This window comes from Cynocephalus volans, chromosome 12 (assembly GCF_027409185.1).
Source record: "Cynocephalus volans isolate mCynVol1 chromosome 12, mCynVol1.pri, whole genome shotgun sequence".
Taxonomy (NCBI): domain Eukaryota; kingdom Metazoa; phylum Chordata; class Mammalia; order Dermoptera; family Cynocephalidae; genus Cynocephalus; species Cynocephalus volans.
Window position 1 is genome coordinate 21954220 of NC_084471.1, and position 26393 is coordinate 21980612.

Consider the following 26393-nt stretch of genomic DNA (forward strand, 5'->3'; position numbering starts at 1 on the left):
CAATTTGACCCAAAGATGTTATGATTTACCCAGGCTGAACATAATCCTAAATAATCCTATTGAGAAACTTAAATTTTCAGCATCATCTTAGAACATAAAAAACACATTCTTCTGGATTAAGTAGCAATAAGAAACCATTTCTACAATTAAAAAAAGAGATAATGTTTTGAATAGAAGGATAACAAAAAATAAAAAGCTCATTACCCGTGCAGGACTGATGTCAGTGGTGCTAACAGCTACACCTCCTTGTTGAGAACTGATAATATTTTTAATCCTCAAATCCAAATCCTGAGTAACTTCCTCTACTGCTTTATAAAAAGGATCCCTACTATTCCGGCCTTTAATCAGCTGCATCTTTATCACTGACAGTATCCGACCCCCTGCAATGCTGAAAATAGAAATAAGATCACCTTTATAATACTACTGCAAACGACAATATGCTTATAAGCTTGAAAATATAATTTTCAGAGTTAACCTACACTTTTCAGAGTATAGCTTTGGTCTTATAAATCAAACAGCAAAGCATTTAAGAAAAAGACAAGAACCATTAGAAACGAAATTTAAAAGTTTGTCTAAAACAAAATCACTTCAACAAGTTACTTCTTCCTTGATTTGAAAGCTGAAGGAAAATAATTTAGTTATATGTGAAATATAACAGATTCAGATATAGTCATATACATGCAATATACTTAAAATATGTACCTTTAGATACAAGATAACTAAAATAGCTACTTCTCATTGACAACCTAGAATCTAATACTAATTTAATCTTAAAGCCAATTAAATAAGTTGATATTATTATATCTAAATCACAGATGAAAAACATTGAATTTCATAAAGGTTAAATAGCTTGTCCAAGAACACATGATGTTCTGGGCTAGGGAGAAAGCAGCAAAGAAGGAGACTGAACTGAAATACATGATGTTGCATTCTAATATGTGATGGATTATTACATGGAATAGGAAATTAAGCAAGTTAGTACTGATCCAAAACAAACCAGAGACTGAACCAATCATGGCCAATAAACACGTGTTTTAAAAAACCTGAAATCAATGTTTCTGTATTCCAAGCCTGAACCCCCGCAAAATTGGTGTTGCAGCTCTTGCACTAGAGGACTGACCTATGACCAGTGTGAGAAATACACATGAGGATGAATTTTGGTCCATTTTAAGGAAGAAATTAGAAGTATCCAACAATAGAAAAGGGCTCTCTTTAGAGGTCATGAGACCCCATATCTCTAGAAGTACCCCTGGAAAGGCTGCACAGTGCCAAATGAGAAAGTGGTCTGGTCTAACTATGGACCATGGATTCAGGCCGCCTGAGCACAAATCACAGCTCTGCTACTTTCTACCTTGGATATGCTATTAAAGTTCTCTTCTGTCATGGCATAAGGGAAATTATGAATTGAAGTTTTCACCTTCACTGCCTTATTGCCAGATTTTATATTTTAGAGAACAGTTAGATTCCGTACAAGCATTGGAAATATGATTGTTCACATTTAAATAGCTGATCCAAATAGAAAAGGAAAGTTAGAAAAAATCAGAGAGACTTAATGTATGATAATAGTGCATTAGACCAGTGTCTTCCCAATTTTCCTGATCATCAGAATCATATTCAGGGGCTGGCCCGTGGCTCACTCGGGAGAGTGTGGTGCTGATAACACCAAGGCCACGGGTTCGGATCCCATATAGGGATGGCCAGTTGGCTCATTGGGTGAGCGTGGTGCTGACAACACCAAGCCAAAGGTTAAGATCCCCTTACCGGTCATCTTTAAAAAAAAGAATCATATTCAGCACTTATTTAAAACATCAACTCCAGATCCTATGCTACTGAATCAAAATCTCCAGAAAACGGCACTGAACAGTTGCAGTGCTTAAAAAGTACCACAGGTAATTCTTATGATTAGGCAAGGTTGGGAAACATTTCATAAAAAAATTAGCTCCCTGAGAAAGGAACCATATTTCACTAATCTTCATATTACCAGTTTACACTTGGTACACAAAAGAGATGACTGATAAATGTTTGTCAAATAAATGAATATGATATAAATTCACACACACACACACACAAAACCGGGGGGGGGGGGGAGGAGAAGATATAACAACCACAATTACTTGAAGTTGATGCGACAAGCAAACAGAAAGGACATTGTTGGGGGGGGGGAGGGAGAAGGGAGGGAGGTTTTGGTGATGCGGAGCAATAATCAGCCACAATGTATATCGACAAAATAAAATTAAATAAAAACAAATAAATGAATATGATCACATGCAACAATCTGAATAATAGTAAGACAAAAGATATATATTTTACTATTGTTCAGATCATTATTATTATTATTATTATTATTTGCAATACAAAAGTACTTTGGGGGTTTCCTCTCACACTGTGGAAGACTAAACACTCTGGGGGAATATCTCACTGAGCTTGGCAAGAATAGAGGAAAATCTCCAAGTACTACTCAATATCTCCCCCAGCAATCAAAAGATGGGCTGGTAAACTGGAAGCTGTGAGTGGTAAGTAAGCAGGAAAAAATCGGGTTTTTCTGAGGACAGACACCTCTAGTAGCACTGTAATCATGACACAAAGCCCTGGTCTAGCAGCAAGGTGAAAGAGGGCAACCAGAGACTTTTGCATTCAGTCTGTACCTTCCAAGGGGGAAGGAGATAGTATGGCTTTTACTAGATTTATTCTATGTACTTTATATTTTTGAAGCTATTTTTTAAAAATGTTTCCTATTTAATGGTATAGAAATACAATTGCTTTTTTGTTTATTGACCTTGTGTCCAGTGACAATGTTAAACTCTACTGCTAATTTTAATAATTTGCCTTTATCATTAAACAGTCTTATTTCTTCTTTCTCAATTGTCATATCTCCTTTTCTTTTTCTTGCCTTACTACACTGAATTAGACATCCAATACTAAGTTGAAAAGAAATGATGACAGCAGGAACTCTTATCTGAATCTTAAATTGAATGCTAAAACATTTTACATTAACTAGGTTTTTGTAAAAACGCTTTATCATGCTAAAGCCTTTATTCTTAGTTCATCATTATACTGAGGGGTTAGCACTGTAGGGTGGGTATATGTTTCCTATTAGACTCTCCACCTTAGGCAATCCCTGAGCTTTGTCCCCTGTCCCCTCAGACTTTAGCCACTTTAAGGATAGAAACTCCAATTTACCAAATTCAGCAAATGCTCTCAAAATAAAAACTGGCTTCTCTTCTTGACTTGTCTCTCTGGTTTTCCTCCTCTATCTACTTTTTGACCTCTGCTTTCATCACATTTGACTGCTTATCAATGCATTTGAGAAGCATTTTTATAATACGTTATCCAGCATTGTTCATCATTTTCAACGTAAGGGTCAACGAGGGGACCTAGTCTGCCAAATTCCTGCAGTCAGAAGTCTTACTTTCAACGCTGTACCCCACAGTATGTACAATCAGCTATGTTTCAATTTTTAAAAAAGTCTGAGTAGACTCTAGGAATTTTTACATATAAAAAAACTTTCTTTTTCAGCTGTTTTTTTTTTTCCTTAGTTTTCATTTGAAAGCACAGAAATGCATTTGTGATGAAATGTAGCCAAAATGAAAACATAATTAACACTATGTGCTTTTTCTGGGAATTAATCTCTAACGGAAAACAGTTTTGTAAAAGATTCAAAAGGTTAACAAAATATAAAAGCGTATCTTAGTGCCAATTACAAGAACAGCAAAAAAAAAAAAAAAAATGCTTCAAATGATGCTAGGAAATAGTCATCTTTGCCCCCCTTTTCTCATTCCTTCTATAGGAACAAAAATGCTAAATATTAAAGACAATGCAATTCATTCACTGAACTGTATTTAGGAAAAAAACTTATAAGACTTGTATTTCAGATACAGCAGGTCAACATTGTGACCCCTGGCAAATTACCCCAAACACCAGGGCTATGACTAGTCTATTGCTATATACTCACTACCAGAGCCAACCATGAACTCTTTTAACGTCTGCTCAGCAACATAGTGGCTTAATTCAAACTCTTGCCTCCAGAACCTAGACACTCATAAGTTTTAACTCAAATGACACCAGGACATTTGTGCTATGCACTGAGGATACAAAATGGATAAAACTCTTCTCTTTAATAAGTCACAACTGATCATATGATACAATGAGATACTGGAAGTACAGAGGGAGTTTGAGGGGAAAAGTAGAGGAAAGAAGGAGTTATTCAGGAAGGCTCGCCAAAAGATACATTACGACTATTCTGGATAAACACTAATAGGAGAATAAGATGAGAAAGACATAAACTGCAGCTCCTGACTCCTAACTGCATCACACCAGAGCCCTGGGACACAAAGAGAAAAATGAGGCTACTGATGAAAAGCACAGTTAAATCCCGAACTTGTACCAAAAAAAAAATAATAATAATAATAACTGGAAGAGAACACTAAGCAATAGTACAATTAATTGCTAATACTTTAATGCAATTATTGACTATCTTCACTTTACTAAATAAAGTGACTGGATTTTCCATATCATACTCAACAATTTGATAAATTATTTCGATGAAATAAATTTTACCTTTAAAAATTAGATGTGATTGAAAGTGTCACATAAAAAGTACCAAAAATGCTTGTGAAATATTTTTAAACAAGAAAAATGTTAACAGGAGATTAGCCTGGATCATTTCAACCAGATCTAACATTTTATAAGTGTATATCTAGTTTAATATACATAATGCAGGTGTGCATCTAAAATTTGTATAATAAACTTGAAATACAGAATTTTAAACTTCTAAACAACATGAAACTAACTAATTTATATAAACTGAAACCTCTAATTTAAGACATTTTTCAGGTGAAAGTGTATCGCTTCTCGGCCTTTTGGCTAAGATCAAGTGTAGTATCAGGTGAAAGTATAGTATGCATTTCATGGTGGCACCTACTGGCAAAGTGTAGAAATGCAGCCAAATAGAGCTAAGATGGCTTCATGAGAAGCTAGCAGTGGAGCCAGGAGTGTGAGAATCAATGCCTTTTTTATTTCTTTCCTGTATGTCTATTGTCCTTCCTTCCTTGGACTCAAAGATTACTGTAATTCCTCTATTATAAGATAACTAATACAAACATCCTCAGATACAAGAGTGAAATATATTCTATCTCTAAGTTTTAAGATTGAGAGATGAAGAGAATGAAGAGGCCAGAGTGAGAGAAGGGCAGGAGTTAGATCATGTACAATTTTATATACCACACTGAGGTTTCTGGAGTTTTATCCTATACCTAATATGGAATCACTGAAGGATTTTAATCATGAGAGTAACATTTGCCATTTCAGAAAAATCACTCCGGCAGCAGTGAGGACAGCAGGATGGGGTGACTCAAGGTTGAATGAAGGCAGAATAGATGACTCAGAGACAAGTGCAAAGTCCAGGCAAGAAAGGATGAAAGGCTGAAAACAGACAGTACAAAGACTGGAAATAAGATAATAGCCATAGGAATAGAAATGAGGGAAAAGAATATTAAAAATATTAAGTAAAAAGTAATGGATCTTGGCAAGTGAAGGGATAGAAAAAAGAGAAAAAGGACTTTAGGAATTCTGCTAAAGGGAGAGAGGCTTCATCCTTTGGGAGGAGAAGCAGTTTTACAGGGAAAGATGAAGATTTCATCTGAGACATGCTAAGTTTGAGTTTCCTATGAGGTACCACTCTAAAGATAGTTGAAATTATGTTTCTGAAACTCAAGAAGAGGTTTGGATTTCACTGAAATATAGATTTAGAATAATTTGCATATACATAGTCGGAGGGGTTGGGAAAATAAGAAAAATGACATCTCAGAAATTATGGGGAAAAAAGAGTTCCAAGAAGAAGTGATTAAATTTGAGGACTCAAAAGAGAGCAAAGATTATGGCAAGTGGAAGACCACAAGTGATTGTTGTTAGAATAGCTTCAGTAGCAGGGAAAAATACATGAATGTGAATCAGTCAAGTACAGGGAAGTAAAGACAAGTAAATGTCTACTCTGTGCCAGAAACTGTACGAGGGCTAGGGTATATTAGTAAAGAAAAAAACCCTTACAGATCTTACTGCCTAGTGAGAAATATACATTAAAAATTTAAAAATAGGGAAGTGGAAAGAACAGTATTTTTTCGAGAATTTGAACTGCAAAAAGAAGAAACAGAGAAAAAGGTTTTTGCTTTTTCTTATGATCTTTATAGACTATGACTAAAGAACTAGTAGAGAGAGAGAGATTGAAATTATAAGACAAAATGAATAACCAATGGAGCGATATTAATAATGGGAAAATTCCAAGTTCATCCTTCAAGATTAAGCTCAACTGGAACATCTATCCAGATAAGCATTCCTGACACCCTTGTCTCTGGCTCCCACAAATTGTGTCATTGTCCTATCCCTTGTACACCATTCTACCTAATATTGCACAATAGGATATGTTTTTAGTTTTTAATAATGTTAGTTATTAAAATTATAAAACAAACATATGCTTACTGAAAAAAACAAATCACCACAAAGAAGAAAATAAAGATTGCTCAACTGTACTATTAGATGCCCACTTGAAGACACTCACTATTTAGATACCCACTTCCTCAAGGTCTTCTCTAGGACACAGAATCATTACTCATTATGACCATACAGGATATCCAAAATAAATGGCTGCTAAGTTGAAGAAGTCTATTCTATCACTCTACATGCCTCTAAAACAAATGTACTTCTACTCCGCTGATCATTTACCCCCAAAACTAGAAATTGCTACAAAAGGAATGTAATTATAACAAATTACACTGGATTAAATATATGCATTTATCTCTGCTCCCTCCTAAAACCTCACTTATACCCCTAAATCACTATTTAGAGGCAAAGAAAACTTCCAAGGTGATGATGAAGCTTCATGGTTCACATTCTGACATAGGCCTACCAAGCAAAGGTACAGATTGAATGAAGATAGGGAATGTTTCAGAAGAAATGTCTTCAGGAGCAAAAAACAGAACTGATAGATAAACCTATCTATCTATCTATCTATCTATCTATCTATCTATCTATCTATCTATCTATCTATCTATCTATTTATTTATGGTGGCTAGCTGGTATGGGGATCTGAAACAGATGACCCAATATTAAAAAGAAACTTTATAGTTTCATTATCAAACTTGATAAAGAATTGATGATAAATATATAGGAAGCAATGCAGAAGATAAAGGTAGATAATTATTAACTCTAGAAAGAAACAAAAATTTGTACAAGAAAGGAAGTACAATCATAGTATATAAAACAGCTTAGCTGTAGGCAATATTCATGGTCATAATAATATGAGTTCTAAAATATGATATAAAGCAAAACGGTGGTGTAACTATATTAGGATGAAAGAAGATTTGTGTGTGTGTGTGTGTGTGTGTGTGTGTGTGTGTGTAGGTGGGTGGGGAGGAGAGGTTTGTCGGGAGGTTGGTTAGTGGATTGCAAAGTCTCATCTTCCATGCTAGGAAGTTAATAGGTAATGCCTAAAACCCAAAAATCAAAAATAGCCAAGTAAAAATTTCATTTAAATGTAGATAAATATAAAAACAAACACATCTTTTTAAAAAAACATATAAAGTCAGTTCCTCTGAGGAGGACTTTTTATTATAAGTCTGTAGTACCATTTCATAAAATATGTCTATATTGCTTTACAAAAAAATTAAATTTTTAAAAATTAATCATCGGCTATCTTAGAAGAAATGGTCAATATATTATCTGGAAGTTAATAAGATGTCACTGATATAGTCTACAAGTCATTTTCAAAATCCTCCCAATTTACTTCTCATAAGAAGATAAGATACAATTCAGAATAAAATCCTAAAAAAAATTCTTCTTGGAATCTTAGAATGGAAAGAAGTTTCATAAAATAAGATATAGTGATTAAGAGAATGGGTGCCAGGGTCAGAATTGACTGAGTTCAGATCCTAGCTACTTAATAACAATGTAAACTAGGATATTACTTGGTCCCAGTGCTTCAGATGAAGACACCTCTAAATTGGGAATGGTAATAATACCTATCACATAACACTGTGGTTAAGATCAAATGATAACCCATGTAAGGAGTGCTAGACAATATCTAACTCATTATGTGTCCAATAAATATAAGCTATTTTTATTAGTACCATGCTATGGCATACCAACCAAACCGACAGTGATCCACAATGATTATTAGCATATACAATCCACTCTGACCCCCAAAATTAATATAAAACTTATCATCCAATACGCTTATATTATAAATGGGAGTCTGATTTTTAAAAAAAAGTCTTACCTCTAATATCACATAAAAACAAATCCCAAATGAACAAAAGATTTACTCATAAGAAAATGAAAAATAACTAGCAGGAAATGGAAAACAGCATTTCTTTGTCAATTTTCTTACTTGTTCTTTACATTGGTTTCCTTTATTGCTAAATAAAAATTTTAAATAACTTATCTATTTGATCATTTCCAGTCCTCAAAAATCTGTTTCTTCCAGATAAAAATAAATGGTAATCCTCTCCTCTAAACCAATTTCATCTGGATATGTCTTCTGACTTTGGCAAAAATTTTAGAATCACAGATAGGCAGAAATTCAGGGGAAAAGGCCATGTGATTATAATTTCTTTATATAGATATTTTGTTTCCCTACTGTTTGGTCTGATGCTTGGTCATTTCAATATCTCTTTTATTCCTACCTCTGAATCTGTGAATTTTTAAAAAGAGATTAATAACACACACTTCTAATTTATGAAAAGTGATTACCTTGGATTTGGTATTTCTCCAAGAATCTCATCTAATTTGTCAATGAAATTAATAAAATTAGACAATCCCTTTACGTGTGTCCTTAAAGGATCAGATGGTGATGGTGCATATCCTTTCCCTCCAAGCTCTATTGTTCTAATAAATGACGTGGCCACCTATGAAGTAAAACAAATGATTTAGTTATGTTTAATTATTTAGTAAGTTAAAACTACAATTTACTTTATGAAACTAGGTATATCTATATAATTCTGGGTATACAGTTAAAGTGAAGCACATTATGTGACACATGCCACACTTTGATTCAGGAGAAAATAACCAAAGAAACAAGTGGCATGCAGACAGAATTCTTGCTAGCAAGGGTGGTGGCAATGGCATTCTGCTGCAGGTGGAGCCTGAGGAGCTAAGTTAGAGGACAAACTAAGGGCTAAATAATATATTCATAAAATATATCATTGACTATAAAGAATTCATTTATGAATATATTCTTATCTAGACTGACTAGTGGTTATTGGAATTGTTACACGGAATGAAAGTAACATGTGTCAACTGACCTGTTGTATTAAACAGATGAATTGCTTCCAATCCTCAGCTTCTTTATTTGTAAAATAAAAATTGATTAGACTATCACTAGTTTCCATCTAGCTTTCACATCTTAGGATTATATGATCATGTGTAGTTCCAAAGGCCTTGCCTTTACAATGATAAAAATACATAGTGATTGCTAAAGGTAAGAGTGTCTCCATCAAAGATGAAATGTTCTAAAGCAGTATTTTCCAAAGTGCATCTTAAGGAAAAAAGCTCTATAAAATGTCAACATTTGGGGAAAAGTTCCATTGTCAAGTAATTTAGGAATCAATAGATTAAATAACAAGGTTAATCTGTCATAAATTATAAGCAGATTTCTTTATGGCAGGACTTCTAGGAGCTCTTGATATACAAAATATATTATGTATAACCAATAAGGGAATACCACACTATTTCTAAACTTTTTGTCCTTAGAAACATGTATTCAAGGAGAATTTATCAGGGCTATCCTCTGTAAAACATATGTAGAGAAACACTGCTTTAGAGAAATTCTCCCTTTGCCAAACTTGAAGGAGACAGTAAAAAATAAAAGTACCATGGATTTTCAAATACAGAGGTAGAATATAAATTAACCACTTAAAAGTTGTTTCGACATAGTTAAAAGAACTATATATTAAGGTACATGGATCCACTGCTCAAAGTGTCTTAAATAATGCTGAAAATGTAACACATCCATACCAAAAAGATAGACATCTGTTTCTCTTGAGCTGCATGTTTCAAATCAGTAAAGGCTTCTCTTCCAAGTCCTCTATCAGGAATATTGAGAATATGAGCCAGAGCCAGATCATTCTTTGAATTCACTAGCAGGTTTAAATATGAAAAGATGATTTTCTTTGCTAGTAGCTGCATCTGTACAACAAAATATTCAGTTATTTTCTTTATTGCAGTTGTTTTAAGTCTATAAACAATCTTTTTTACACACAGTAAAGATGCATATGATCATTCAATTACAATATCTCACTCAGCTCCTTAGGAAAAGAGAATTGCCATATAAACTAAAAACTTAGGTTGAACAACCAACATATTCAAGCTCATGAAATCAATTTTCTGTCAATGAGAAATGATGAGTAAATAATAACTATTATAACTGTTGGAAAATGGCTCTTAGAAGATTATATAAATGAAACAGTTCAAATCTGTATTTCTGATGAGGCCTCATCTCACTCCTCTGCACATATTTGCCACTGAAAAATTGACAATAACAAAGCCCACTGATACTTAGGGCACAGGCCAACTAACTTTATTTGTTCCTATACATATGTCCCTTACAATGCCAGATATAAGGGCTAAAGCTAAATGTTTAAATTTTTGACAATTACTAGATACTGACTTTGATAATACCAAACAACCAACTAAAAATTAAAATGAAGAGATTGAACCAAACAATAAGCAAATAACAGCACGTGACTGATGTTGGCATTAACTGGCCTCAAACATAGCTTTAGACCACTCAAGCACAAGATAAATAATATTTGGGAGGACATGATAGGGGCATCAGATCTTTTGTATATATTGCACTTGTCCTTTACACTCAAATAATAAACCAGGACATTTAATAATCTTTTTCTTAATTAGCTATTTATAGCTATTTATGGCCTTGGAACTTCTAGTACTAAGGAAGAAGTGACCATGTAAATCCCCACAGGAAACAGCTATAAAATATTAGGTAAAAAAAAAAAAAACTGTGTAAAGACACAGAAAAGCATCAAAAAGGCAGACACGAGTAAGAATTGTGAGTGTGTGATTATTTGAGATTCTGCAATTTTGAGTAATAGGGGGAAAGTGACTGATCATGTGAACACTGCAGATAACAACTATGAAATATTTTTTAAAAATTTTAAATACAATTTAATGACTCTGGAAGGTGATCAAAAGGCAGACAAGCTGGAGGAAAGTTTAATTTTTAAAAAGGGGAGAGGGAGGAGGGAGGAGGGGTTTCGGTAAGGGGCCACAATAATCAACCACATTGTATATCGACAAAATAAAATTAAGAAAAATAAATAGATAGATAGATAGATAGATAGATAGATAGATAGATAAAAGAAAAAGAAAAAGAAAATAAAAGAACTACATCAAGAAGGGTATGAATTAAGTTTGAGATTTACTGGCCCAAAGGTATGCCCAAATCTCATGGCTGTGACTACAGAAAATAGAGGTGACTACAGAAAATAGAGGTAACTAAAGGTGTCAGAAATTAAAACTCAGGAAAGTAGTTGTAAATTTAAAGGGTGAAATCTTGTTAAAAATTCATAGCATAAATAGCCCAAATATCTGGCTGACAGCTAAACTACACAAGGGTGGGAGAGACCCCAGGGTGTCCATCAAAAACACAGATAGAAATCAGAAAGAAATATATTCTAGAAAAACTGAACTACAAGGAGCCAGAGCTATGAGTTTTAAGATTTTCTTAACTGAATGCATTCTATAGCTGTGCAGTTTATACAGCAGAAAACTGAAGCTTCACAGGTTTGAAGTTTTAAGAATACAGAGCCTGAACCTGGTAAAGCAACTAGAAAATTCAGGAAAATCCCTAGAAGAAAGAAAACCAAGAAGTATGTAAGCCAGAAGATACTGGAACAACATATCAAATATGCTGAGAAATGATCTTAGGAATTACTATACAATTATAACAATCAAGACTGTAGCATTTGAGAAAGAACACACACTCAGATCAATGGAAGAGAATAGCGTCCAGAAATAGATCAACACAGACATGAAAAAGGACAGTCTTTTCAACAACTGGTGTTGAACCAATTGGTTATCCACACGCAAAACAAATGAACCTCAACCTAAACCTCACACCTTTTATAAAGATTAACTCAAAGTGGGTCCAAATGTATAACACAAAACTATAAAACTTTTGAAGGAAACATATGAAAAAATCTTCATGACCTGAAGTTAGCCAGAGTTCCTACACATGACACCAAAAGCACAATCCAGAAAAAGAAAAACTTGATAAATTAAATTTCATCAAAATTAAATTCCTTGTATGGAATTCTCTTCCTGTTCCTACCCTCTGAGTTACTCTCACCCAACCTTCTGCTCTGGAATCCTGTTTGTTTCTAATTCTTAGATGTTGCTCCCAGACTTCACTTGAAACTCTCTTCTTGCCCATTCCCTTGGATAATGAACTCATAAATTCTAAACTCAATTCACTCGCAAAACTTGAAATTCATAAATCCTCCAGTAACTTTAATAACTTAGCTAAACAGTTTGAGTCATGGGGGCAGATCCCTCATGAATGAATTAATGCTCTCCCTGGGGGCAGGGGGCCTGAGTGAGATCTCATTCTATTAGCTCCCGCGAGAGCTGGTTGTTTAAAAGACCCTGGCACCTCCCCTCTCTCTCTCGCTTCCTCTCGCCATGTGACCTGTTGATACCTGCCAGCTTCCTGCTGCTTTCCACCATGAGTAGAAGCAGCCTGAGGCCCATGCCAGATGCAGCTGTCCCAGAATCATAAGCCAAATAAACCTCTTTTCCCTATAAAAAAAATTTTAAAATAACTTAGCTAAAGTCCCAGTAATTAACAATCTATAAACTCTAAGAAAATACCTTCCTTATTAAAATTAAAATTTCTCCATATTCTACCTAATCATATTTAAAATTTCTGAAGCATCAAACAAACTACAAAAGGTAGCAATAAAAATTACAAATGATCAGAAAGCCTCTTAGATAACTATTAAGTCTCAAGTTCACGTATCTCTTAAAAGCAACTTTAAAGATAACATGCTTTTGGATTATTTAAATTTCCATGTGAAAAACAATTCTTAAAACTTCATTGGATAGGAAAAGGTCACCTTAAATATGAACTTGAGATATAGTTTCAGCAAAATTAATTAACACAAAACAAAGCTGAAAGATTAACACTAAGAAACTTTTCTTTTCCTTAAATATTAAAGATACTAGCTAAATGTTACCTTTCACAGAGATTTCCGGATTTCCCAATCTAAAGCAGACATTCATACATACTCTTTTATATCACCCTGTGATAACTCTTCATATAACCCTATTATAATTCTCTGCATAGGTCTTAATACTTTCTGATACTTTATTTCCTTAATCCTTACACTACTTTATGAGTTCGATAAGAGCAAATGATGTATTCTTAGGGCCTAAAAGAATGACTGTCATTATAGTAGGTAATCAATCCAATTTTGTTAATAGGTTCTCAATCAAGTTTTGTTCAATGACGAATGAAAAAAAAATTAATATATGTATTTGGCCCTTTTAGAAATTAAAAAATTAAAACTCAATTAATAAAACCTTACTTGAGATCAAATAAGTGCTCATTTTTTAAATTACATGTCCTTACAAAGAAAATTACTCTAAGGTACAACCAAATGAAAATTAGCTTTAAGATTTGTCCTAAATTTGTATAAAATAAGGAATAATACTGTTTTTGTTTCTATTTCAAATGTTCTTTTATTTTCACAGCAAATCACAATAATTCATGTGCTCTATAATACGAAATTTCCATTTTTAATTTCATACTGCAACAATCTGTCTAAAACATAAGAATCTCTTCTTTATCCCTTTGACATTTGGGAAGAATAACACAACTGGCCAAAAATCAAAGCAGAGAAATGAAATAGTGTTCACACTGTCATCAGAAACTTTTTTATGTTTCCTACATTAAATTTAATGCAATCTCTGTTTCACTGTGCTGCTGATATTCAAAAATAATAAGGACTTCCTAGTATATATATGCCTGATCCTTAACTGGGTACAAAACCAGGTCTTCAGCCCTCACATCTACAACTTGTTCTTTAAGGCTATCAAATTCTGTTCTTTTGATCTGTAATGCTGGGCAAACATCAGGGAAAAATATACTGGAGTCCTCAAAGTTAGAGTGTTTCTTTTAACTTATGGCTGCAATTGGAAATCTATCCCTATCATTATGGTCAAATAACATGGCAGTTACGGTTTCCCTGCTCTTGTATTTGCAAGCAGGTTTTAAAGAGGCTCCCTGGAAAAGCAGTCCACTTAAGTCAGTTATGATGTCCAGAAGCAAGGGCCTAAATTGAAAAAATCCACAAGATTGAAGCTTTTGCCAAGATACCAAATATAAGGATACTCTTCTGTTTATTTGTTTAATAAACTGATTCTATCCATACCATAAAGTATTTGCAATGTTTGTTTAGGAGTTTGACAATTTTATTTAAGCTTTTTGACAATTCCGAGTTTCTTCCTATCCCTTAATTCTTACTGAGATGCAGATATTCAATCTAATTTTGAAGTCAGTTTTTCTAAATTGAGAAGATTAACCATTTGTACAGGTATTTTTTACTTTCTTTGCCAACACATAAATACTTACATATAATGACCAAAAAAAAGTTGGACTAGAACTAACATACTGGTAAAATTTTTATTTAATGTATGATTTTCTTTTAGGGCCTTTATTCTATTTTTCTTTTCATTACTTTAGATTTTAAAAAGCAATAGGTTAGTACTTTAGAAAAAATAAAATAAAATAAAATGAAGTAAAATAAAATAAAATAAGGAAAGAAAAATATTGTTCCTCAAATTCATCCATTCATCTACTTGAAAACTCTGGGATGGCATTAGTAAGCACTTTTAGTGGTCAAAATCTTTGCAAAACTGCAACCCAAAAAGTCACTTTAAAATTCTAACAAATATATTGACTTCCAAAAATACCTTGTAAAAAGAAAAGTTAGAAACTAACAGAAGCATGACTAAGAGGATAGCTGCTATTTTAACATTCCTTGAAAAATCTAATCAAATTAGTAGAATAAAATCAATAAGTAGACAAAATTCTATCAGAAAATATGATCCAAGAAAGCAAAAGATAAAAAGTAGTGGATTCACACAATGAAATGAACTGTGAGTGCTTTGTAAATGAGGAAACTATATGCTTACAATGAAGACCCATCAATTTCTATATACTATAATCCTTGGTGATGCATATCCCTTTAGGATTATGTTTTATATTTGGAAGCCAAAATTCTAAAAACTTAGGTCTTTTTACATATACAAATTAGTTCATTCCTCTTAATAAAAAAGTATAATAACAATTATTATTTCCTCCCTATAGAGCATGTGGGATAAATCAAACAGAAGAGATCTATAAGCAATCTACCTTCTTGATATATAAACGTACTCCTTACGTGCCACTTAGAAAAGACTAGGAAAAGACTAGGAGAAGTTGATAAGAATTTTGTCAAGATTTGAGGCAGGAGAGAAAAACAAAAAGTATGCAAGTGAAAAATGAATTTCAAGCAAGAGAAAATAGTTACAAATCACTAAAAGGAACAAGGTCTGGGCAGGAGACACTCAAGGAGGGCTTGGGATATTTTCTTGTACCAGAAAAGAGGAAAATGATCAAAACGCCTAACAGGGCATGCAGAAAAGACACAGAAGCCAGCTAGAGGGGCTTCTATTTTAGCATCAAAGGTAACTGATTTAAAAATACTTAATAAACAAAAATCTATGAGTCCATAATAATATACACCCAAAAAAGGAGAAAGATAAATAGAAAAAAATACCTAATTTGCCCCTTCTGTATAACTATTATGCCAACTCCTAAATAGGTAAAGAAAATTAAGCAGTGACCCTGACATCTTTAGAGAACTAGACTTCATCCCATTTGAGATAAGGGTCTCTTTACTAAGAAATGGCAGTTAATTAATACAAAAACATGATAGAATTATAAACTTACTATTCTACAAAGCTAAGAAATAACTGATTCAGGCAAGGATTATCAATGCATGCTTAATACCATTAGGTAAAAGGTTGTTGTGAACAGAATATTTACGCAGTGCCAGAGTATCATCCAAAAGATCTTTGCTGACAGCAAAGGGAAAACTACATCTTTCTACTGGAGACATCCGGCAATTTGGGACAACCTGAGTTTGTGTCTCCTGATGTGATAGAAAATTAAATACTCTGCAACAGATATAAAGTATTTCTTATGAAACATTAAATCTAAATCTAAGCAAGCTTTCAGATGTAACTGCCAGTTTATCAGAAATATAGCAGAGGAATAAGTTAAATAACACCACAAGGAAATAATCAAATAAAAAGAAAGAAAAAAAAAGATTAAGGGAATTCTTCTAGATTAAAAGAGTCTAAAGAGACATAAAAACCATTTGGGGGACAAATGGAGAAATTTGAATATGGAAGTTAGTAAATGATATTACAGAATTCGTATTTAAGTTTTCTTATACATGATAAATGATTTTGTGGTTATGTTCTCATTTTCAGAGAATGCATGCTGAAGAATTTTAGGGATAAAGTTCCTACATGATATCAGCAATTTACTTTTAAATAGAACAGAAAAAAATACTAGATGCAGGTATAAAGCACATTATTAAATCCAGGAAGTAGATATACAGGTATTTACTTGAGGACAGTGATAAAATATATTTTTTAAAGTGCAATCTGTATAAAATAGGGCTTATGGGTGAATCCACCTCAGCAATGTTTCCTGAAAAAGGAAGAAGTTGATTCACAAATGTGTTAACTTACTTAAGCAGCTGGTTTTGGAAGTAGTGCATTCTTGACCTTTTATATATCAGACTTTTAAAATATGTTCAATGCAATTTTACTGCTTTTTCTGATACTCATACTTTCATCTTGTCAATGATGATTTTATTGACCATAGAAACTTTCATTACCATGGTTGTGGGGGGGGTCACCATATATAATTATGTATCTAGCATAGTGTTCAGCTGAAGATAAATTATATTCGACTAAATCTGTAAGTGGCACCACTTTTCTGTGTTTTGTTTGCACAATGAACCCTGTTATCATAACTTTTAACACATCAGTTGTACTACTGCAAAAGGTACAAACCAGATTTTTCAACTGAACACATTCTCCCCAAAATCAACCAACTAAAACAGTAAATATGAAGTTTCTCAAGTAGAAAGATTCAAATAACTCTTCACAATCTGGACTACTTTTCTGGAACTTTGAATGATAACTATTCTTGCTAGGTACCTCTTACCCTTGGCCCTAAACCATGAAGACCCTGATTATTATCATACACTTGCCAGTTTCCAATGTATTAATTTTTGCAAATACAGTTTTATGTAAACAAATTAAAAACTTATTAAAAAAAACAACAAAGCATCAATAACTCTAATGTACCACCAAATTCATAGTGATTTGAAGGGGATCATATCCTGCTTTAATTTACTCACAATTTATCAGTACCTTTTCATTATCTTGGTTGTGTTTACTCATTGGTGATGTTGGTACATAATGATCAGCTTCGTCATCTACTGCATACTGTTTTCCAGACAGAAAATCCTGTAGTTGACTCTGTAGGAAATATAGGGTATACAAATAAAATGCTATCCTGACTATAAAAAATACTTCACGGAGGAAAATGAAGGAGAACACTTGCTCCAGAACTTTCTGTCTGGTTTCTAGTTGCCCGCCTCCCAAGGCGGCAGACCCTAGCTCAAGGCGTGCCCTGAGCAAGTTACCTTGCTGAACTCTCTTGGCAGGGCTGCATGTGGCCCTGCTTCCTGGGGAACTCCTTGCAGATGCTACGTGTAGTCCTGCCTCCTGAGACCCCCAGGACCAAGAGAAAGGTGCAACTTCACATCAGGCTCTACTTAGTGTCACTGATATTCCAGTGCAGGGTATTACCTGACATTTGTTGGCAGTCATTAAGTATACATGGAATTAAACTTCGTAATAAAATGCTTCAATCTGTTTCCAATGGTACCTGTACTCACAGAGTTTTACAATTTTAGAGATAAAAAGGTGACCTTGGAAATTTAGTCTGAGCTTCTTATTTTTTATAAGAAAAATTAAAGAAACAAAACTCTTACCTAAGGCCTCACAGTAAGTCAAGGAAAAATTTTGTCATCTCTTTTACATGTTAATGACCCATCATCTGACTAGAATAGGTGATTTTAAGAAAATTAATTGTAAACAAAGTGTATAAACTAGTGAAGAAGTAATAGTAAACACACTAACTGCTCAGAGTCCAAAGAGGTGCTTCATTTTATATTTATATAAATTAATCTAGTGTCCTAAGCAATACAGTATTTCAGAATAAATAAGTTTGCATGAAAAAACAATTTATAAAGAGATATTTGCTTTCACCCTGCGATACTACTCAACATCTCTATATTATTTCACTTATCCCGAGATATAATATTATACAGATACACAAACACACACACACACCATTACTGATGAGTAAATCTGGAGGGGAGGTACAAATTGAATTTAAAAGCTCAATGAAATTACAAAACACTTTTCCTCTCAGCTATTACAAAGTTTTAACTGAAATAATTCACCAATATGTATACATCTTGAGAAGCAATCGGGTTTGCCACAATTCTAATGATATGAGCTGGTATTCGCAGAGTTAATTATAAGAGAAAAAGCCTAGGATTTTGTTGTTCATTATATTTACAAATTTTTTTTAATCATTACACAATGTAAACATTTGTTTGTGTCCCTTTACCAGTTTCTCCCTAATCCCCTCACCTCTCCCGCTTTCCCACCTCTAGCCCTCAGTTTCATTCTCCCCTTTTGAGAATTCAAGGAATTATTGTGATTGTTATATTTTTCTTTCTTTTGTCTTTTTTTTTTTTCAGCTCCCACTTATGAATGAAGACATGCTGGCTAATTTCACTTAACATAATTTTCTCTAAATTCATCCATGTTGCTGTGAATGGTAGAATTTAATTCCTTTTAACAACAGAGTAATATTCCACTGTATATACACCACATTTTCCTTATCCAGTCATCCGTCAATGGGCATTTAGGTTGGTTCCAACTTTTAGTTATTGTACGTAATATTTACAACTTTTCAATCTCAAAGTGCTCCATCACTAAAAAGAGAATTCACTCTTTAACAAATTTTGAATAGAGGTAGTTCTCACACTTATGATTCTTATGTCTTCAAAAGAGATGTTAAAAGCAAAACACAATATTACCAAAAAAAGGGGGAGAATATTACTTTCTGGTAAAATTGTTTTCATATTTAACTACATGCAAAGTACATTGTTCTAGATCACTGGGTCTCAAAGAATGTTTCAAGGCGAGGTCCCTAGAACTGTTTCAGGATCCTCCCTTTTTCAACTAGCTATAGACATGAAGCCAAATTTTCTTGACATGTTTCAATCAAAACAACATATCAAATAGAACCAGACATGAGAATCCAGCCATTTTTATCACACACAAAATTAAAGATATTTGGAAAGATATAAAACAATGTCATTATCCTCACAATTTATTTTCATTTTTGGAAAATAATTATTCTTCATAAAATAATGTTATTTAAGTTAACGTCTAATAGGTTTATTATCAGTGTTTTAAGTAAATATTTTAAAAATTACTCAATTTTAATTTTTAATATTTTTAATTTTAAAATATCAATATTGATTTAAATATCAATAGGTATAGCCCACATAATCAAAATCTCCTTGTAATCCTGAATAATTTCTCAGTGTGTAGAGGTACTAAGACCTAAAAATCTGAATACTAGGATTCTAGATAATATAGTGTAAGGCTTTCTGAAGCATAAAAATCCCAATATATTTGCTGTTATACACTATTAATCCTATTGATTTGTACCTTTACTGATTTGATAAGCTGCTACTCATTCTATTTTAATTCTCTTATTAACTTGAAAGATGTACTATATTTTTCCATTCAATTAATGGTTACCTTTCCTTACCCTATACTCAGATCAGACCCTTATCTATTATTTAAAAGTAATGACTGCCACTTCTCTCAACAAACTACAATGTTTAGCAGTTTTAATTCTAATATAAGAATCACCCTTAGTGTAAGCCTTCCATTTTAGCACCTATATACTCCCTTATGATTTTAACTACACACACTCCAAGTTTCATTGATCTACCATCTTTCCCTCAACAGATATGTGTTCCAGTTTATCTGTTTAATTATTAAGGTCTCTGGAAAATTAAATTCTTCACATGAGATACAAGCAAGACATTGTAAATTTTTTGCATATCTTCACAAATACTTCCTTTAACAGACTAATAAAAATGATATCTTGGTTGGGGATGAGATTTTTAGGTTGCTTCCTTCAGGAAATGCTATTTAATTTTTTGTTAAACAAGAAATTTATAATATTTAAATTATACTTAAATTAAATAATAAAGTTAAATAAGAAAGCGTGTAATATTTATCTTTATCCTTAAGAATTCAGGAATTTTACCAGGATATACCTAGGTATGTGTCTTCTCTCATCAATACATGTTGGAACTTGGTAAGCACTCATCATCAACAGATGCAGGTTTCTTTTCAGCTAAGAGAAAGATTTATTATAACGAATATATTCATAACAAATATATTATATATTTATAGCCTCTTATGAATGTTTTTTTTCCTTCTGAGATTTCTATCATTTGCATGTTAAGTCCTTTACATCTAACCTCCACTTAAAATCTAAGTTAAATTTTCTTAACTTTTCCCTTATGATTTCTTTATCTAATATTTTTTTCTCTATGATTTAAATACTTATTGTGCTTGATTTTCAGGATAATAATTTGGGTCTGAATTCATTCATTGTGTTGAGAACTATTCTCTCTCTCTCCTCTCTTTTAGTTCTCATGAAAAGTTTATTTTTCATAATAAATATTAGAAGAAATTACTCTGAAGCATTTATCTCTATGTTATGCAGTTACATAGAAGTTTTTCTGCTTTATACTTTCATGTTTTCATATTTGAAAAATATACTTTTCTCATTTTTATAAATCTGATGTTATAACCTGATAATCAATAATTATTTTAAAAAGTGAACAACTTGAATAGTTGTCTTACACAGGAGGACCTGATTCATAAAACTTACAAATGTTTAAGTGCTACACAGTAAGTAAATGCTTACCACATATACAGAACATCAGCTGATGAAACTTGAACTATCCCAATAATTGCAGATGCTACCTCACATCTAATCCTTCTTGTGAGGAATTTCATCATTCCCTTCTCTGTTGGAAATCTCCGAAGAAATATGGGTGCTTGCAGGGAAAACCAGATTCTTGATCTGGAATACTTTCCATCTATCCTACAGCTTGACAGTAAAACTTTTCACCTGTCACTTGTCTCTTAAAACAAAACATCCTAGACCTTACATGCCCTTAAAATCTATTACGCTGTTTTTTGTCTTTAGTGTAGTCTGAGGTTTTGTCTAGGGGTTGCTCTTCTTGATTCCACTCTAGGGATAAGCTTTTATCCACAGCCCTAAGAGCCAGCCCACACACCTGGGAGGAAGGGCATGGAAGCAGCCAAGGAAGGGATGGGGGCTACAAACATAAGAATTCTTTTGTTTTAAGAAAGAAAAAAAGCAAACGTTTTTAGATAACGGCGGGGGGGGTGGCGTGTGTGCAAACATTTACAAGAATAAAATCTAGTTATTTATTAAGCACTATAATGGTATCCACAAAAACAGGTGTCTCTAAGACTTCTGGACTTAGGAGGTTTGATGCTGGTTTTCTGTGTTAAACTGAAACTCCTAGGGTGCCCCTTTCCTTCTCGGCTTGGACAGTGAATTGGTGCTGGGTGGCTTCTTCAGTACTCTAAAGCAGGTGGCTTTTCCACTGCCTCACTTGTTCCATCACAGCCACGAGCTTCTCTAGGTCTCCTCTCTTCCTCCCAGCTGTGTCAGTAACCGCGGCAATCCTGAGTTTCATGGTCAGGTCCCTATTCAGAGGGACTCTTCTTTCTGCTGCTGCTGATGCTGCTGGGCCAACGAGGCTGACACTGGCGGATCTTCTGCAGGAGCTGAGAGGTCTGGGTCGGGCCCAAACTGCCCAATGTAGCCCTTGGTGGCCTAGGTGTTAGAAAGCCTCCTCTTGCTGAAAGTGGCCAGAGAGCTAACCCCTGCCAGGTGGATTGGGAGATCCTGAGAAGAATATGAAGGCATCAGGGACTCACTCACAGGACCCCCCCCCCTTCACTAAGTTGGGAGGCATCTCCTGATGGCCTCTGGCTCCACAGAAGGGCCGCTTCCTCAAGGATACTGTATTTTATGAGCTTTCTCAAGGGTGGCTTTATCATCATGAAAGGTCTCCCATGCTCCAACGAGTTCAACCCCAGAACCTGCACTTCCGGACCCATCCCGGTTCCCCGCAAGACTGGCCAGATGATTTACCCACACGCCCCAACCTCAGCCCCAGCAGGTGCACTTGCTTTTTTTTTTTTTTTTTTTTTTTAATATCTGGAAAGGCTTACGTTTAGGTGCTATCTTTGAATTTCCTTAAGGACTTAATATTTTATGTATTAAAGTTATCATTCACCGTGTAGCAGCTCTATTTGTTAGGCATGTGTGTTGCCCGCTGACTCATCCTTCTCTGGCTGCTGGGAACCTTCAGATGGTTTGTTGTTTTCTTCATGGGCCCTTTGGGGCTCAGCTCTGACTGCTGAGATACCTTAAGTAGTGACAGTTCTACAAGTAACGGAAGTTGAAATGGTCTCTACCCCTGTGTTTTGGGGGGTTTTTTTGTTTGGTTTTTCTTTGGCAGTTGTCCTGTACAGGGATCAACCCTGGACCTTGGTGTTATCAGCACCAGGTTCTAACTGACTGAGCTAACCGTCCAGCCCCCGTCTCTACCCCTATGGAGCAGCAGTTGCTACCAGTCACCTGGAGAGGCCAAGGAAAAGTCTTCTGTGTTCTCTCAAGCTTCACTAACAGTAAGGAAGGCCAACAATTCAGCTACTTCTGGCTGAAGGGTCAAGGAATCCTGGTACACTCACAGGGAGCATTTGTTGACCTTCCCCAGAGGGTCCACAGATCTCTGAGGCAAAGCTCTCCTCAGGATCTACCATTTCTGTTTCACTCTTCAAGTTTCTGATGCTGTCTTCCAGATACTTGTTTAGTTCATGAGAAAGTAAGCCCTGTACCAAATCTCTCTATTAATACTTAGACTCCAGTTACAATCCAAGACCTTACATGCTCCCAGATGCCCATGGGCCCTGTGTCCATGTTCCTTAGGAGAGAAATTATAAAGTAGGGAGGAAAAAGGAAAGGGGCAATAGTCAAGTTACCATGTTCCCAGAATTGCTCTGTCTTAGCTTTCTCATAATTTCTGCCTTATTTAAGCTACAACAAATAAGAAACAAAGAAACTTTATTGGGGTCATGAAAATTCAGCATCATAAATTCAGGATTGTATGGAATATTCTGAAACATATCTTTAAAGACACTTTTAGTATAATTTAGGGTTATATTTATATTTTTGAGAAGTCGATGTACAGATATGTTTTCCTATCTACTTTTTCCTCACTAGAAATTTCCTGAGGGCAAACATAAGTATCAGAAATCAAGTTGTTAGTCTTCCATGGTTTAAATCAGAACATTTTCTACTTCATGTACTATCATCTCAGAAGCTTCAATTTCATCCCTGGTATTCTGCAAAAGAGACATGTTAACATTTGGAGACAGTCTCCCACATAGACAACCTCAAATGTGTACCCTTACATATCTCATACTATAAATTGAGCCACTCAAATGAGGAGACTTATTAGAGGACTTAAACAGGGCAAAGTACAGCATGGAAACAATTTGTCCAAAGACCACAAGTAGATTATACTATAATCTTTGTTGTTTTTCTAATCCAATACTTATGTATGATTAGTTTCTCTAAATCAACTATGTAAAAGTAGTCTTTTTAAAAAGTCATCTCTATAAGCAAGTTAATGAAATATAGCTAGGGAGAAATAAAAAAAAAAATCTTCATTCATAGGTATCCTTATTATAGTGTTGGTGTGCATGTGTGTGTATGCGTGTGCATATGTGTACTTGTGTTTTGAGGAAGTTACAGCAGGACAAAAGCATCAATGATAGCCCAATAAGGCAAAGACAAGCTGCCTGCCAATCCATTCTTCCCTTCTTCCTCAGTAATAGAGTTCTTGTTTTTATCCTGGCATGTTACTATGCAGAATAAAGACTATATTCTCTACTCTCCCTCGCAGCTAGGTGTGGCCATGTGACTAAGCTTTGGGCAATGAAATGAAAACAAAGGAGCTATATCTCCTTAAAATGAAAGGAGAGTGCTGTTCTCCCTTCCTACTTCTGCTGCAAGGAATGCCAATATAACATCTGGAGCTCCAACAGTTATCCTGGACCACAAGATGGTCTTGAGGGTAGAGGGAGAGAAAAAAAATGGGAGAGCAGAATGACAGAAAAAGCATAGGTCTCTGATAAGCACAGAGCTATCCTACCAGTCCTGGTTACATATTGTTAAACATCTTTTACAGAAGAGTGAAATAAAATTTTATTTTCTATAAACCGCTGTATTAGTGGAGGTTTCTATGATAATCAGCTAAAGCACTATTTCCAAATATCATATGGAAATATTTACAAAATATTCGAATATCTTACAAAATACAGTAAACATTTTCTTCTAATTCCAGCTACAATTATTCAGTTATTATCACTATTTAACTATTACTTTATTGACAGAGTAAATGTTAAGACAAAGAAAAATATTTTCAACACTTCAAAAAAACCTAGACATATCCAAATATATTCTAAACAGTTTATAAATTCTAATGTAGACAAAACCAAACTGCAAAGGCTAAAACTCCATTTAATTTTAAAATTTATACCCACTAAAAAAAGTTTGTATAAAAAAGGAATAATAGTATTTTATCTCATGTATACTGCATCATCCTATTCTCATGAAATGATACCCCAATCTAGTAAAATAATATTAATCCATAGAGTCATATCAGCCATTTATACAACATACGCCAAATAACAGATACACATTAAGCCAAGAAAGTAAAATACAAAAGCAATCCTTAAGATAATTCAGAAAGAAATCAGGCATTTGAGACTAATTTCTTTGTTACAGATTTTTTGATCTAATAAGAAGCTGTTCTTGGTATATCAGCCAAATAACAATAACACAAGTCCAACAAAATGTACCACCAAAACATTGCTTTCAATTACTGATTAGCTTACAGGGAGCTAAATTTTCCATTTCTAACATGATCCCAAAAGCAAAAACATTACCGAGTTACTATAACTGGTGATACTATAGTTTAAAACCAAATTAAACCTAGCTGAATTTTAACTTAATTAAAATAAAATTGTTTTTAAAAAATACTTACAGGGGACATCATGTCATTTTCACAATTAGACGTCAAAACCGTATATTTTTTATAAACATCGATCAGATCTACCATGTTACTATTCTTCAAGAAATCATCATAAGTCTTCCTAATGTCCTCATAACGGTCAATCACTTCCATATTTTCAACTGGTAAGTTCAATTTCTCATGCAGTAAGTATTTCCACGTCAATAAAACATCACTGAGAGAGACTGTAAATTCTCCACTGTGCTGAAAGAGATGATGCAAAACAAACAAACAAACAAACAACAGAAGCAGATAAACTTGGATCCCAAAATATTCATTATCTTAAAATTAAGATGGGAAATACAAATTGAATTTTGTTATAGTAAAGTCTATATTTTGTTATAGTAAAGAGCGTTCTTGTGGATTTGAAGATAAATCCAAGTTGAGCTATAAAATAATTTCAGAAACCAGATATAATGAAAAAAGGTTTTCATGATTTTATAAAATATAAACAACTTAGGCAAGTTTACACATGACAAAATTGGCAAATAAACACAGACGTTGTCTTATTTCCTGAAATTCACTAAATTTCTTCTATACGAAGTAGAAGAATGCAGAGGCAGCGAGCTGTACTTAAGTACTACTGATCGGGGAAATAATTGATCGTTAATACTTAGTTCCTTTTAGTTCTTTTGGCTAATGTATTTTTAATCTTGTTATTTAAAATTGTCAATGCCATAAAGAGTTCCTACATAACACAATATTCCAAGTCTTAGTCGTAAAATATGGTCACAGAGATTAACTTTTTTAAAATTATGTTTCATTTCATTACTGTTACAGGAAAAGCAAAATATCAGTGCTAAAATCTTGGGCCAGAGAATAATATTTATTCTTCCCTGCTCATGGACACACTAAACTGTAACAAACAAGTGCTAAAAAACCATAGTCAGATTTCTTTCTATAAATTGTCAGATGTTACTAATCAGGAAAAATTGTTCTTTTTCTTTCTCTTTTTTGACTGGCTTCCTATTT

At 33.9% G+C, this 26393-nt stretch overlaps 1 protein-coding gene and 1 pseudogene across 1 annotated transcript in view; one reads left to right on the forward strand and one right to left on the reverse strand.

Moving 5' to 3' along the window:
* The window catches only part of PARPBP (PARP1 binding protein), an 86583-nt gene that overhangs the window by 34992 nt on the left and 25198 nt on the right, over nucleotides 1–26393 (reverse strand). The window contains exons 3-7 of the mRNA XM_063074702.1: nucleotides 25395–25625; nucleotides 17503–17610; nucleotides 10006–10176; nucleotides 8743–8897; nucleotides 205–388 (exon numbers count right to left, since the gene is read on the reverse strand). Of these exons, the coding sequence (XP_062930772.1) occupies nucleotides 205–388; nucleotides 8743–8897; nucleotides 10006–10176; nucleotides 17503–17610; nucleotides 25395–25625 (849 nt within the window). The remainder of the gene's footprint in view (nucleotides 1–204; nucleotides 389–8742; nucleotides 8898–10005; nucleotides 10177–17502; nucleotides 17611–25394; nucleotides 25626–26393) is intronic.
* On the forward strand, nucleotides 4844–4922 carry LOC134361437 (U2 spliceosomal RNA; annotated as a pseudogene).